The 15,281-nt window shown below is 50.2% G+C and overlaps 1 protein-coding gene across 5 annotated transcripts in view; it reads right to left on the bottom strand.

Annotated features, from left to right (window-relative positions):
* Positions 1-3,394: 3,394 nt before the first annotated feature.
* The window catches only part of CCDC136 (coiled-coil domain containing 136), a 28,023-nt gene continuing 16,136 nt past the window's right edge, over positions 3,395-15,281 (bottom strand). For 3 of the 5 annotated variants that reach the window (XM_072652800.1, XM_072652804.1, XM_072652803.1), the window contains 7 exons: positions 14,335-14,529; positions 13,617-13,832; positions 11,638-11,937; positions 11,261-11,503; positions 9,677-9,943; positions 8,284-8,889; positions 3,395-3,735 (listed from right to left, as the gene is read on the bottom strand). In XM_072652800.1, coding sequence (XP_072508901.1) covers positions 3,625-3,735; positions 8,284-8,889; positions 9,677-9,943; positions 11,261-11,503; positions 11,638-11,937; positions 13,617-13,832; positions 14,335-14,529 — 1,938 coding nt within the window. In that variant the 3' untranslated portion in view covers positions 3,395-3,624. The remainder of the gene's footprint in view (positions 3,736-8,283; positions 8,890-9,676; positions 9,944-11,260; positions 11,504-11,637; positions 11,938-13,616; positions 13,833-14,334; positions 14,530-15,281) is intronic. The other 2 variants (XM_072652802.1, XM_072652801.1) reach the window with 2 other exon arrangements.

Raw genomic sequence — 15,281 nt, forward strand, 5'->3', positions numbered from 1 at the left:
GATAACTCCCTGACTCAGTCAGTGTTGCCATCTTCCAAAATGGTAGAGCTGAGGAGACTTTTGGAATGTTTTAGGGGCCATTGTAGTGAGTGACTCACCAAGTTCTGTGAGGAGGGGGGCTATGGGGCACTTAGCTGGCTCTTTCTCCAAGGTCACAGCTCTCATTAGGGACATTGATGGGAAAGTACTGTTATTTTTTTGGGGGGGGGTGTTATAGCCGTGTTATATGCTTCCCTCCCCCAAGAGACTGTTCTCAGAATTTAAGTAGGAAAAGGAGTACAAATCATCAGGGACAGAGACATTGGGGTAGCCCTGGCTAGTGGCTGTTGTAAAGTGGGGTGGGGGGAGGGCAGCTCTGGGGGCCCTGATAGTGACAAGTTGGAATATAAATAGCCCTCTGCTCCAGGGCTCATGTTCTGTCTGCTGGCTATGACGTGATACTAAGGAATTCCACTGTCCTGGTTGCAGCTCACCTCCCTCCCCTACTCCCCACTCACTCAGTCTCCCTCTTCACCAAGCTATTCACATCCCACCCACAAAGCCATTTCATGGCAATCACTACTGTCCATCACTTGAGCTTCAGGAACCAAGATGCCCCATAAAGAGCTCCCCAGATCCTGGGTGTGTATAGATTTGTCTCCCTTGGACAAAAATGAGTTAGGAGGGAAAGAAGCTGGAGGAGTATTCTTAAAACCTTAAAAAAAAAAAGATGGAGAACACGATATTTGATTCCATCACACCCATGGGGCCCCATGCCATAAAACTGAAATTTGAAGGTTGGGGAACTGGGAAAGAACAGTCCCTGGTTCTGGATTCCTAAACTTTAGCTGCTAGGATAGCTTGGTACACTGGCACACTGAGCACTGTCCTGAGTCCGAGGACCTGGGTTCAAATCCTGCCTCTGATACTTACTGCGTATGTGACCAAGTCACTTAACCAATATGGGTCTCAGTTTTTTCATCTATAAAATGAGAGGCTTCTCAGGGCCCTGACCGCTATAAGTGTATGATCTTTGAAGTTGATGTAGGGTTGTTTGAGGCTTACACTGAGGGATTTCATGTCATTAGGACTCAAAATATTTAACCATCCCTATGGTGACCCACTAGCACTAGTGGGACGGTAGTAGTGGTTCCTGGCTCCCTTGGGGAAAATACCAATCAATCATGGGTAACTAAGGGAGACCCTTTGAATCCGAGAACAGTGCCAGGGAAGGGGATAGGCCCACAAAGAGATGACCTTCCCTTTACTACCTCAACCCCAAACGGCTTAGTGTACAGGGGAGTGAATGGGGTAGAGGAGGGAACAGAGCCAGGAGATGTTTCCCGTCACCCCTCCATTGCCCTCCCCCTTCTCCCAGTGCAACCTGAGCCTGCTGCTCTCCAGGATAAATTGGGTCCTGACTCAGGGCCCCGCTAGTCAGCTTGACCCAGCAGGGATGGTGACTCAGCCCTCAATATAGTCCATGAGCCGCTGCCCTGAGACGGGTAGCAACATGGGGCTGGAACAGACCGTGCACAATGCTTATCTTGGTCTTGCCAAATTGTCCCCCCCCCCCATTCCTTCACTTCTCCCTCTCTCTCCCCACCATCCATCTCTTGGCAAAGGAATTAGTCTGTCCTTTTCCCCTGAGCCATGTGGGGGCCCCTCAGAGGTTTGCAGGGGGTTTCATCAGCCAAGTATTTGGGGCTACAAGCTGCTTATAACCCCCTGACTCACCACCTGCTGACCTGTCCCTGTAGACCCAAGCTGCCCAATCTAGCTCCTGACTCCACTTCTCCTACAGGGCAGCCTGCCAGTCACCTACATAAATCATACTTCTTTTCCATTTGAGCTGAACTGGGGTCCCCATGTACCAAGGACCCTGTTTTTTAAGAATTGAGGGATATCTCCCTCTATACCCCATAGTAATTTCAGACAAATCAGGCATGTGACTGGCAGAGATCATTCTGAGGCCGGTTTAGGGCTCTGGCCCTATTCCTCTTCACTCCAACGTCTTTGAGATCCAACTAGGTATATTGTGGCAAGTTGTGCTTTCCTCATACCTCAGCTCCAGCTCCTATTTTTCCCCTAAGGGGCTTGATAGAGCTCATCCGCTTGCAGAATGCCTCCTGGCTTTCCTGCTCCCCCCTGTCAATCTATGGTCCAAACTCCACTTACCTAAATCATAACCCAAAGGCTTTTTCCTTAGACGTGAATAATTTGTGGCTCCCTCAGTTCTACCTTCATTGTGCTCCTCACTCCCTCCACAGCAACTGAACCACCAACATTGCAGGATGCCCTTCTCTCTTCATTCCCCTTTCCCTAGAGGTGTGCCAGAGCAAACTGAGTAACTTATAAGCACATCAATCACAAAGAATGAAAAAGGCTCAGGACTTAGCACTGGGTTAGCCATGCTAAGGTTTCAGATAGCTATCCAATCCTCAAGTGAGGAGATATGGCAGAGCCTTTTACATGGTTTGGAAAGATGTTCCCAAAGAAAAGAACCCTGGATTCTGAAGAAAGGTGTTGTCTGAGGAAACATGCAATGAAATGCTATCTCCCTTCTAGTTCAAGAAAAGGGTGGTCCATTGAAGGGTGAGATGAAAGCCCATCAGCGCCCAAACAGGGTGATCACTAGTCAGACCCTTTACCTGTGGCCAGCCTTAACCTTGGATTCCAGCTCAGCATTTAGATCAGCTTTGCTACAGGTTCAAGTAGTACCCAGGCTACATGTAGCTTCCTGGGATTTTTATTATGCATAGTGTTCTCCAGCCAAATAGTGGCTAGAGGTAGGTCAGATTACAGGGAGGTGCCCCTCTGCCCTGGGACAGAAGAGAAGGGGATGGCATCGGGTAAGTAGTGGTCAGTTCCAGAGCAAGTAGAATCCAGCTGATTATGTTAGACCCAGTACAGCTCTGTCTCAAGGGGAAGGCAGATCGGGAGAAAGAGGAGTGCCCGCCCTAATGTGTGCAGCTATAACCATGGAGAGTGGAAGCTTCCACATTGAAAAGGATCTCAGGACGCTGAGGTGGCCCTCATCTAGTCTTGGTACTATCTACGCTGCATTAACACTAGAAAAACCTCCTATCTCCAGATGTTCTTGCTAACTCCCTTTATTTTCTCTCCCTCCGCAAGGGAAAAACAAAATAGACAAAATTGATACTCCAGGCTTTTCTTGCACACAGCAATTGATCAACAAATACCTGCTGAATGAGCATGACTGAATTTCTGGTGTATTTGTTCCCAAACAGCTAGAAAAGAAGAAGTTTGAGGAGAAATGGAGTCTGGACATTGGGCCTGAGGAAATAATGCATCTGGGGGTCTCAGACTTGTGTGAGACAGGAGATCCAAGGTGAACTGTTGGCCTGGCTATCATGTGAGATGGGGTGAGCAAATAAGGAATCACAAACTCTCATGTAATTGAGCTGATATTTAGTTACAAGGAGCCCAGGTTCTTGTGGGAGGCAGAAGAATGGTGACAGGAACTCCCTGTGGGCCTTTCTGAGCTGGGTAAACTAAGCTTGCAAAGATGGGACCACCAGGAGATATGGGATTAATGAGTGGGAACGGAGTCCTGGCCCAATCTGTCTTGCTGGGAGGTGATGGACACTATGGGTCAGCCATACCAGATGGCTTAGACCTCTTTCACTCTGTGAAGTAGAACTCTGTCTCCGGCTGCTTCATGTTGGGTAACACGTAAAGAGCCACCGCCGCAATGGCCAGGAACACCAATGGCTTCCACATCCCAAACAAGTTCTGTAGGGACCAAAAACAACGGTGAGTTACGAGCCTCCAGGCCCCTTCCTCATCAGGTCAGATAAAGCTACAGTCAGGGCCCCATTCTTCTGGCCTCTGCTCCTCCTACCTTCTCACTCCCCAGTGAACAAGTAGGGTCACCTAACCTGGACCCCACCAGATTCCACGGCCAGATTGGCCTCTCACACATATCCTTTCACTCACTTCCCTTTGGTCACAACCTCTTTTTGAGTTTTTTTCCTCTGTTGAATGGGGAAGATAACGTAAGGTAACCTTCAAGGTTTGGAGAGGCAAGTCCAGATGTGGGGATGAGGGGAGGAGGGCAAGAAAGAGGGATACTTTAAGAAGTTACATCTTTCACTTGTGACGCTAGGCACAAGAAAACCCAAAGCAGGAGGCTGATGTGATAGGAGGAGTGCTTGGCTTTGAATTCCACCTGTTTGCTAGCTGTATGACCACAGGCATGTAATGACCTTTCCGGGCCTCAGTTGTCTCACTGGCAAAATTGGATTAATGACACCCAAGGGTATCTATTTTGGTGAGAATCAAATGAGATAATGTACAGAAATTGTTTTATAAACCTTAGAAAGCAATTGAAATGTCAATTTTTTTTTTGAACCAGACTCATGATTTCCCCAGGATAGAATGCTCTTGGGAAGACACTTCCTCTCCCCTAAAGTGTGGTATTGGCTGTGCTGCTTCCCACCCAAGAGAAGCCTGGAGCATTGAGGGGTTATGTGACTTGTCCAGGGTCATACTGACCACATGTATAAAAGGTAGGTGACCCCTGAATCCAGATTTTTTTGACTCTGAGGCTAACTCTCTATTACATCACTCTGCTTTTCCACCCTGATCATTATAAATATCAACATCCTTTGGGGATGGTGTGTGGCTTGGAGTTGTGGAATAGTCTCTTGAGAATTTAAATCGTAGATCGATTCTGCAGAAGTACCACAGTGGATGCCATCAGAGGCATCTGATTAAGAAGGAAGGTCCATTCCTCACAGAGCCAGCCCAAGGGATACCTGGATAGCTCACACGCCTCATCAGAATCTGATCTACATGAGGGCCCCTAGCAGGTGCAGGACTGACAGCAAAACAGACGTGAGGGTCCCAAAGGTTAGAAGGTGTGTATGAGTCGCAATCTGAATTGTTGAATCGAGTCCCCAAACTGATGAAATCCCAGACCCTCAAAGTCATCAATATTATGACTGTAGCGATCTCCTGACTATTTGAGGACTGGCCAAAGAGCTGCTCTCCAAAGATGACAGAAGGTGGCCATGGGAGACAGGACCTAGATTGCATCCTTTCCTAATACTAACCTATATTATATCATGCTTTACAGTTGACAAAACACTTGCATATATTATCGTATTTGATCTTTACCACAACCCTCTGAAGTAGATAAGACAGATACTATTATCCCTCCCTTACAGATGATGACACTGAGTGGCTAATTGATTTGCCCAAGGGCACACTGCTAATAAATGGCCTAAGCAGGATCAGAGTTCAGATTTTCTGTTCATTTGTCCTAATACTACCTCTTCTCCCCCTTGCCCTCTACCTCACCCCCATCCTGCCCCAGGGTGCTTCCATCCAGCCTCAGCTAGACCATCAGCCACAAATTGCTTCTCAAATTCTAAATCAGTGAGTCTGAGATGCTGCTAAATAGTGTAAGTGGATGGAGGCTGAAAACCTTAGGTATCCTCCAACCTAGGGTTTAAAGATCTGGGTCAGGATCCAGGAGAAGACCCAGGAAAAAGAGGAAGCTTTAGGGCAGAGTCAGTAATGCCTCTGGCTGTCACTGGCAGACCTAGAGCAAAGACTGGGAAGAAGCAGAAAAGGTGGGATGGGGGTGGGGAACAGGAGGAAAGGAAGAGAGTTAGAATAAGGATGGAAAGAAAATGTACACATGGTGAAGAACGTTGCCAGCTGCTGTAAGTTCTGCTTGGCCCCTTGCCTGACCTTGATTCAGTGAGATGGAAAATAAATAGAAGGAGAGAGGCTTTCTTTACTCTTTACTCTTTTATGGGGTGAAAATAGGCCAGGAGAAAGTTAGGTTTAAGGTCCTTAATGAGCATTAGGAAGACACGAGCTTTCCTGCTCATGGCCCCGTCCCCTCACTGCTGTGCATCCTGCTGAGAGGCCCAGTTCCATGGACCACATCCAGGTGAGAGAAGTCCAGCACACTTCTCTGGAGTGGGGATCCCCGGAGAAACGGACAATCCCTACTCCAGCAAATCTTGTCTTTGAAACCAATTACAAGAAGCCTTGCATGGAGAGGAGGTAAATGGGAAACAGACATGTCTCTGTCTAGCATAGTCTATGTGTGTGTGTGTGTATGTATGTGTGTGTGTGTATGTGTGTGAGTGCGTGTGTGTGTGTTTATGAGTGTGAGTGTGTGTGAGTGTGTGTGTGTATGTATATGTGTGTGTGTGAGTGCGTGTGTGTGTGTTTATAAGTGTGTGTGTGTATGTGTGTGTGTGTGTGTGTGTATGAGTGTGTGTGTGAGTGTATGTATGAGCATGAGTATGTGTGTGAGTGTGTATGTGTGTATGAGTGTGTGTGTTTATGAGTGAGTGTGTATGTGTGAGTGTGTGAGTGTGTGTATGAGCATGAGTATGTGTGTGAGTAAATTGTCTCTAACTGAAACATTTTTAGGAGAAAATGAAAGATGAAGCTGTGATGCCTCCACTCCCTTGAAGGAACTATTAAAGACTGCTCTGCTATGAGTGGCGAGGCAGCGTAGTGGCTTTTCAGACCTCCACCCCTGAGCCCTGTAGTGGCAGTGGGGAGGTGCACAGAACTAACCATAGCCAGAGTCCAGGTCACTCTTGTAGACCCAGGTAGTAGCTTCAGAGAACTCAATGGGCAACTGGGTTCAAGGGTGGTAGGAAAAGATGGTTAAGCCAAACCAAGAACTGTACTGGGCTTAAGAAAATCTTTTCCATTGGAGGACCAGGAACTCTCTGTTGAGAGGCACACAGTCATTCCTTGGAGGTTCAGAGATGGACAGAATGTTTGTGGGAAGTTCAGGGAGCAGCCAGGACTAGGGCCCAGGTGTTAATGCTCAACCCTGGGCATCATGCAGAAGGAAGGGGTAAGAGCGAAGCAGCCGGCAGAAGCTGAGAGGGAGGAAGGGAGGAGGAAGCCATGAGGACCGCCTGCACCTCCCCTCTGGCACCCAGATGCTGAGAAAGCGATACGAGTACCTGTGTTAAGATGAGGTCTCAGCCCACCAGCACCAGAGCAGAGCCGATATGACCACCAGGCCTACGCGAGGCAGGGAGAAGAGGGGCGGGTCGGGGTCAGGGGGTGGCTGCCACAAGTCAGGTGAGAACAGAAGCACCGGGGACATATGAAGGTGGTGAGAGGAAGGCAAAAGACACGCAAACAAATGAAGCCAACACGTAGTGAAAATGGCAAAACAGAGGGAAGAGAGGAAGGAAAGAAATCATGAGGTTAAAGAGCAGGTGAGCAGCACCTCTGCTGCGGGGCCACAGGGGCAAAGCTCCAGGGGCTGAGCCGCAGCCGAGAGAGGAGGCATCATCCTGGCCCAACACAAGTCCCTCCTGCGCTCCTCGAGCCCTTGGCACACCCCTCCCCCGCCTTGCCCACCACCCTCAGCCTTCCCTCCCCTATGGCTGGAGAGCTCCAGCTCAAGTAGAACCTTGGAGTTCTCTTCATGAGAAGCCTGAGGCCACATGCCTGCCTCACTCAGGCTCCCAGGAGAAGGATGATAGGTCACTCCTTTAAGGGACACCAGTACTTTATCAGAAGGAGTTAGTGAAGAAGAGTTTTCTCTTTCACCAATCCTCCCCTTCCCCAGTCCCACTTTAAAAACTGATATCTCTAGAGGAGAAAGGAAATGGAGGGGCAGGGGGGAAGGGAGAAAGACAAGGAGAGGGAAAGACCAAGATTCCCTGAATTGGATCCAGAATAATTCCAATCTAGAAGGCCTGCAGTCAGCCTAGAGGGGTCACAAGGTGGGTCGGTTCTGGGTCCTCTTTAGAGGCTGGATGAGATCTGGGAGAGCCCTGACAAGACCTGGTTTAGTCCAATGTAAAACATCTGGGATGACTTTTATCTGGGGAAAGGAGCTAGGAAGTTCTACAGCCTCCATAGCTACCTACTGAGTAGCATCGGAATGCTGCACCTCCTGGGGAATAATAATGTAGCACAGCACACTGCTGCTGAAGAGCGGACCCGGTAACTTCCACCCTGTAACCCCAATGCACAAACATGCGGCAGGGAAGGCAGCATCCTGCCCAGGCCCTTAGAGCACTGCTCCAGCTCGCATCCCAGGAGACCTTTCAAGCACAGGACTCCACAGACCACTCTTTGGTTTCTCAGGGGCAGTGGGGGTTTGGGGATTGCTGCCCTGTTCTAGGGCAGGCCTGCTTCTCTCTCGGGCACCTGGCCCCCCTTGGCTCAGGCTCATTGGCTGCTCCTTGGGTCCTCTGTCAGGTTCTCCACTGCATGCTGAGGTGCCCTCCCCTGGAGAGGACAGTCCGCCTCCTCCCGTCCCCCAGCCCAGGTGGCAGGTACCTTTTTGCTCTCCGAGATCTTGATGGGGGTGCCCTCCTTGGGCTCTGTCTTGCTGAGCTCTTCGCCCTGCTCGATGTCCTGCACGCTGATTGGCTCCAAGGGTTCCTCCTCAAGGCAGATTAGCGGGTCCCACAGGTCGGGCCCTTCTTCCTCCTCATCTGAGCATAACACGTGCTTTACCAGGGGCACACATTCTATCTGTGGTTTTGGCTCTGGTTCTGGCTTCTCTGATTCTGGTTCCGGCTCTGGTTCCGGCTCTGGCTCTGGCTCTGGCTCCGGCTCCGACTCTGACTCCGGCTCCAGCTCCGGCTCCGGCTCCGGCTCCGGCTCTGGCTCCGGTTCAGGCTCTGGCTCCAGCACCGGCTCTGGCTCTGGCTCTGGCTCCGGTTCAGGCTCTGGCTCCGGCTCAGGCTCTGGCTCCGGCTCAGGCTCTGGCTCCGGCTCAGGCTCTGGCTCAGGCTCCTCCAACTCTGGCTCCTCCTCCTCCATCATGTCCTGGAGCAACAGCTCTTCCTCCTCCAGGGTCTGGCACAGCTCCTCAGGTTCCTCTCTTTCCAGTTCACTTGGGCTGGCCTTGTAATACAGAACCACCTCCAGCTCCTGACTCTGTTAGGAGGGAAGGGACCATAGTGTTACTGGGGTAGCTTCCTACACATGTTCCTTGCGACCCCAAGAAAACTAAGATTTTGAAAAGCACTGGACCATATGTACTTCAACAAAGCACCGTATGACAACATTCACAGCTTTCTTGGGTTCTGCTAATTGAGAAAAGCCAAAGCTTATAAACACAGCTAACTTGGACTAACATTGTCTTACCACCCTTCTCCTGCCCTAGTGGCTCCCACACATGAGGCACCCTTGTCTCCCTTTAACATTTCCCCTCCCAAACCCTGTTTCTCCCAATGGAACTCCAATTTCAGCCAACCCTCTCTTATTAGGTGGTTCAGTTACTGGAAAGAAATGGTCCCCATCTGCTGCCTTGCCTCTTGACATCTCTAGATTTATTTGCTCCAGAGTAGAGACTCCAGGTTCCACAATGTGTGGCCGGGTGCTTGGAGACCAAATCATTTAGCATGGCATCTGTAGCCCCTCCAGACAGAATCTGAGGGGACTTTGACATAGCCATCTCAAGCCAATCTTTCCATGGCTAGCCCAGCAAGCAGGAATTCTTTACCTGATGTCTGTGAACTTGCTTTAAAAAGTGCTATTTTGGTAATTAGACTTCGCATCTTATTTTGTGCTTTTAAGAACACTGAGGTTCTGAAAAGGGGCCCACGACTCCCCCAAAGTCCCTGCTTCAGGGCCCTCCTTTGGGGAGCTCCTGGGCAGCAGTGCCCTCTGGGGTGGGGCGTCCCATGTTCCTGCTCTGCTCCGCTCCTTGGGTGCCACTCACCTGACTTCCAGTATTGCACACGGCCTTGCCGGCCTTGAGGCCTGTCGCACATATTGGTTTGCCGACATTCTTAGTGCTGCTCTTGCACCAGTCCACGCTGTCCTTTGACACGGTGGCCTTTTGAGACTTGAGCTGCCAAAGCTCCTCTTGGCAGCACTGGAGCTGACACTCCAGCTGTTGCTGCACAGAGAGGAGCCGGCTCTGCTCATCGATGCTGGCCTGGTACTGAAGCTGCAACTCTCGGAGCTTACACTGGAGCTCTTTGTACTGTAGATGGGGAGTGGGGGGGTGTCAGTCAAATAAAAAGGAACTTGGCCTCCAGGCCTAGCCCCTACCCTGACACCACTACTGGAGAGATCATGCTGCAGTGTGTGTGTGAAGGAGGGGTGTAGAAGAAAGAAAATGTTAGAAGGAAAAGAAAGTAAGTCTCTAAATTGACCTTAAAATAGTTATTGATGCAAGGCATTCAATGATTTAGACTCAGTGAGTAATTTTTTAAAATACTGTTTTTAATTACATAATACCTAGGAGCAGTGAGGTGCTGCAGTGGATACAGCATTGGCCCTGGAGTTGGGAAGACCTCAGCTCAAATTTGGTCTCAGATACTTCCTAGCTGTATGACCCTAGGTAACTCACTTAACCCTGTTTGCCTCAGTTTCCTCATCTGTAAAATGAACTAGAGAAGAAAGTGGCAAACCACTCCAGTATCTTGGCCAAGAAAACCCCAAATGGGGTCACGAACAGTCAGACACGCCTGAACAATAACAAAATAACAGCTAGCCCCTGCACAGCACTTTAACATCTGCAAAGGGTTTTACATGTCATCTCATTTGAGCCTCACAAAACCCCTGTGAAGTAGATGCTCTCATCATCATCCCTATTTTACAGGTGAGGACACAAAGGCTGAAATCTGTTAACTGATTTGCCCAGGATCACACAGCTCACTGTCTGAGGCAGGATTCGAATTCAGGTGTCCAACCCTCCAACCATTATACCCCCTGGAAGTCTCATGACATATTTTTTTTTTTTTAGGAGCAATTGTAGTGTCCACTTCTGGCTCCTGAGGCCTGAAGGGCCTGTGTTGTCAATTCAGCTGTGAGTCTGAACTTCTAGGATCAGTATGGAGATCTGAAACTCCCCTGGGGCAAACACACCAGCAGGGTGGGGAAAAGGGCTGAGTTTAGCCAGGAAGGAGACAGTGAGTTAACTAAGCTTGACTTCCAAAGTTCCCATGAGATGCAGCCAGGGGAGGCAGGCAGTGGAAGAAAGCAGAGATGTTATCAAAGAGAAAGGGGGCTGCCCCTTGCAGTGTTGTGGGCTCCTCCTCTTCAGGTTTGTCTTTTCCTCCTCCCATCAATTGACCTTTGGAGGGACTGGTGTCAATCAGCTGGTACTCATTTGTTTGCAAACCTCAAATCTTTTTCTTGTGACCAGATTAGAACCTATTGCTCTCAATGGAGAGTGATGGCCAAGAGCTGGTGGCCAGCCAGACACAGGCCCATCTCCTCTAGGGAGTTGCCCCATGCCCCTCCTCTAGGCACAGTGACCCCCAGAATGACATGCTGCCTCCCTGGCTGCAGTTACCTCAGGGCTGTACTGGGGTGCAACAGGCCGGGCCTCAACAGGTGGGGCTTCTTCCACTTTCTCGATCACCTCACAGTCCCTGAGCTCCTCTTGGCAGAGATCAAGCACCTCCTGAAGATGGCCCAGCTTCACCAGTAACTGCATCATATCTAACTGCAGTTGGCCATGCTCATCTTGGCTGAACACATACATGGCCTTTACTGTCTGCAGCTTGGTCTGCACACAGACTACCACCTCTGGGACCTGTTGGAAGAGAGGGGATGCAATGAGGCTCTGCACTAGCCTCCTCCTCCTCTGGGAGGGGCAGATAGCAGGCAGAGAGGGCTGTTCTCATTGTCTGGGGCAGCACTATGTGGGCATCCCTGGCCCATTCCTACCCCCATAGTCTCCTTGTCCTGATAGTAATCCTCATCAACACTACAGTAGCTGCTGGCGATGCTGCTGGCATAGCTCTTGCCATAACTCCTGGAGCTGTCGAAGCTCAGGCATGGGGTCAGAGACTGCAGCAGCTGCATCTCCTCCTGGCAGAGCTGTAGGTCCTCCTGCAGCCTCCTGCGCTCCTCCTGTAGCCGACCCTCCTCCTGCTGCAGCTGCTCCTGCATCAGGTTGCTGCTCTGGTACAGCTGTTGTAGCTCCTGTATCTGGCTGCTCAGCTCACTCGACTGCTGTGGGGGAGGCTAACAGTGAAGTTTCGTTAGACAGGGCCCCCTTGCCACAGCTGCCAGAAGCCTCCCTTCAGCTGTCCTGGAGCATTCACCTGGGAATCAAAGGAGGGCCCGACCACCCAGGGTACCTCCTATAAAAGGAGAACCCCTTCATCTCCACTAGGGATAAAACCTGCCTCTCTGCTTGTGCCCTCTTTCCTGCCTCGCTCCCCTCCTGGCTCTCTGCCCAGGTATACCACCCACCTGCCCTCATGCCTTGTGACTCACTTTGTCCTCATGGCAGAAAGTCTCCAAGAAGCCACTACCTCAGAAGACACTGGTTCAGGGTCAAGATCATTTTGACTGATAATGTCTAAAGGGCTGCCCAAGGTCTGGATCTAGAACCCTCACAGCTCCCCTAATTTTTGTCCTGGGGTTCTAAGACTGTTCCTCAGGACTTGGCTTCTGGGTTCCATCACTTAGCTTTGCTAAGTCTAGGTTTTGCTCTGTTACCCAGACTCTAGGGTGCGTGGGTCCCTGCCCTCCCACTGTCTAGGCTCCTAGCCGGAGTTTCTGGTATCTTCTGTAGGATCTCCTTGACTCTTCTCCAACCTGTCTGTTCAGACTGTAGCTTCTACTTACCTGGCCCAGCCTCTGAGCCTTTCAGACCCAGCCTCTTTCCTCCTCCTCAATAACACTAGGCCCCAAAACTGGCTTCCTCATCTGAACCTCCAGTACTCACATGCCTGTTTCTATGCTAACTGGTCTCCCAGTCCTGATTTCTTGCAGGCCCCTCTCAAGATCCATCATGACCCTGTGGTCTTTCTAGATACCCAGTATTAGCTCTCCTGGCCTATCCAACCCTGCTCTTATCCACCCAAATTCCAGCACTGACAGGGTAATGAGTTTTAAGAACTCCATCCACTAGGGTGTTTTCCCTGAAAGGGGATGATTCCATGGTTCATCAGTGAACAATCTGGTCAGCACAATACTATGGGTTTTTTAAGAAATGGAATATACAAAAAACTAGACTGTCAGCTACTAAAAAAATAGGAGGCTCTATTAACTTTGGTCAAAAGGAACTCCAGTGGCAACTAAATATCAGATTTTAAATGCTAAAATCATAGGATTGTAGAGTCAAAGCTAAAAGAGTATGTAGAGAACATGATTTAACCTTAGGGCAGTGGATAGAGCACCAGGCCTAAAGTCAGGCAGATTCATCTTCCTGAGTTCAAATCTGGCCTCAGACACTTACTAGCTGTGGGACCCTGGGGAAATCACTTAACCTGGTTTGTCTCAGTTTCCTCATCTGTAAAATGAGCCAGAGAAAGAAATGGCAAATTGCTTCAATATCTCTGCCAAGAAAATCCCAAGTGGGGTCATGAAGAGTTGGATATGACTGAAACAACTTGTTTTACAAATAAAGAAATGGGGGTAAGAAGAATTAGGTGGCGGGGAGAGGCCACTTGCATTAGAATCAGTCCACTGCTGACCGCCTTTCTCGTGCTGTTCAGAGCACCTGTCTGGTGCTGAGCTGGCTGTCCTAGGAGAGCACAGCCTGCAGTGCCCTCCCACCAAGCCCCTGCAGCAGCATATACATGTTTGGGGGATGGGTTTGGGGCACTCCTCCTCTAGTATTAACCTAGCAGATAGCCAAGCAGGATCTTTCTGTCCTCATGGCTCTCCCCAGAAACAGCCGTGGCTGCTGTTACCTTGTCGCTATTATCTCCTGGTGACATTTTTTCAGAGGGTGGACTCGGATTCACCATCTGGCTCTCCCTTAGAAGTCGAAAGTCTTCTTGCAGCTGGACTTGCTCCTTTAATAGCTGGTCTTGATTCTCCACCAGTTTTTTTTGCTCTTCCTGACGGTTCTGGTAGATGGTCTGTAGTTCTTCCAGCTCTTGCAGCTTCTCCAACAACTCCTGACTCTGTGGGGTAAGGTGGAAGGGTGGTTACCGGGGGTTATCTTCACCCACTCCTTTGCCTGATCCCTCCTGGGTGCCACTACTGACTGGCCTGGCCCATGAGAGGGTGATCTACCTGGTGACCTAGTACCCAGGATGGGTGATGGTGGGTGATGGAGAGATGTCACTACCGCAAGGGCACCAAGCAGAGGCTGAGTGAAGAAAGGTTCCATTTGGCATTTAGTCCATTAAGCAGCTCAAACCCTGCTCTTATTAACCACATGGAGGGAGTATGGGGCAAGTAAGAAAGTCAGCTGCCACCCTTTCAATTTCCCTCTTCAGGTACAATGAAAGCCAGGGAGTTTCTAAAGCCATGACCCACCTCTGCTCTTTCCTGGTACATCTCCCCCCTCCCCCGCCATGAGTCACTGCTGCTTTTTCCTCGATCCCCCTCCTGGTACACCCACCCCCCTCCACGAGCTGCCTCTGCTCTTTCCTGGTGCCCCTCCTCCCCATGCCCTGGTACCTTTTGAAGGAGGTTGGGTCTAGGCATAGGAAAGGTGAGCCTGTGCAGCTCCTCCTGCAGTTGGCCCTGCTCCTCCTGCGTCCTCCTCTGGTGCTCCAGGAGCTCAGCCTGCTCGAACTGCAGCTGGGCCAGTTCTTTCTGGCTGGCATCATATAGGCCCTGCAGTTCTTTCAGCTTAGCTACCAGGTCCTCACACTGTGGAGGGGGAGGTGGATGTGGTGGCTGGCCACCCTGGAGCCGAGCCTGCTGCTCTTCTGCCCAGAAGGCCCTGTCTCCCACCCCTGAGCTCAGAACGGCCTCCTTCTGACCCCCAGGCAGCTAAGAGAAGTCCTCTAAGCACTCATTCCAGGATCAGGGCAGATGGTCATCATAATAACAACTATAGCTAACACTTCCATAGTGCTCTCTACATATCATCTCAGGATTCTCCCATCAGCCCTTGGAGGTTGGTTCCACTACAATCCCAGTTTTACAGCTAAGGAAGCTAAGGCAGACAGGAGCCCAGTGATTTGCCCAGGGTCACACAACTACTAGGTGTCTGAGGCTGCATTTGATCTTGGGCCCTCCAGTGTTCTATCTGCTCTGCCAGTGGGGTGCTCTGGACAGGGTCTGACTCTATGTGGCTCTATCCTTCTAGTTCCATTTTCTCTGGTGCTGTGTGAGAGGGAGAGGCAAACTTGTACTTCCTTTTTGTCCATTTTGTCTCTCTGTCCCTTCTCCTCAGTACATGAATCTCTGCCTCTGAGAAGTCTGACTCCTGAGGAATGCTGCTAAAGAACCTAGTCACCCCAAGGCCAGAGGAAGGAGAAAGGGGAGGGCTAAATGAGAGCATAGGGTTGGAGAGAATGGTTCCTTTAGGCAGACACATTCTAAACAGGTAACCTACTGGAGTGACTGGGGGGTCCTTTCCTATCAGTGAAGCAGTGGGCAGTCTTTAAGAAGCATTT

Source organism: Notamacropus eugenii, chromosome 3, assembly GCF_028372415.1.
Source record: "Notamacropus eugenii isolate mMacEug1 chromosome 3, mMacEug1.pri_v2, whole genome shotgun sequence".
NCBI lineage: Eukaryota > Metazoa > Chordata > Mammalia > Diprotodontia > Macropodidae > Notamacropus > Notamacropus eugenii.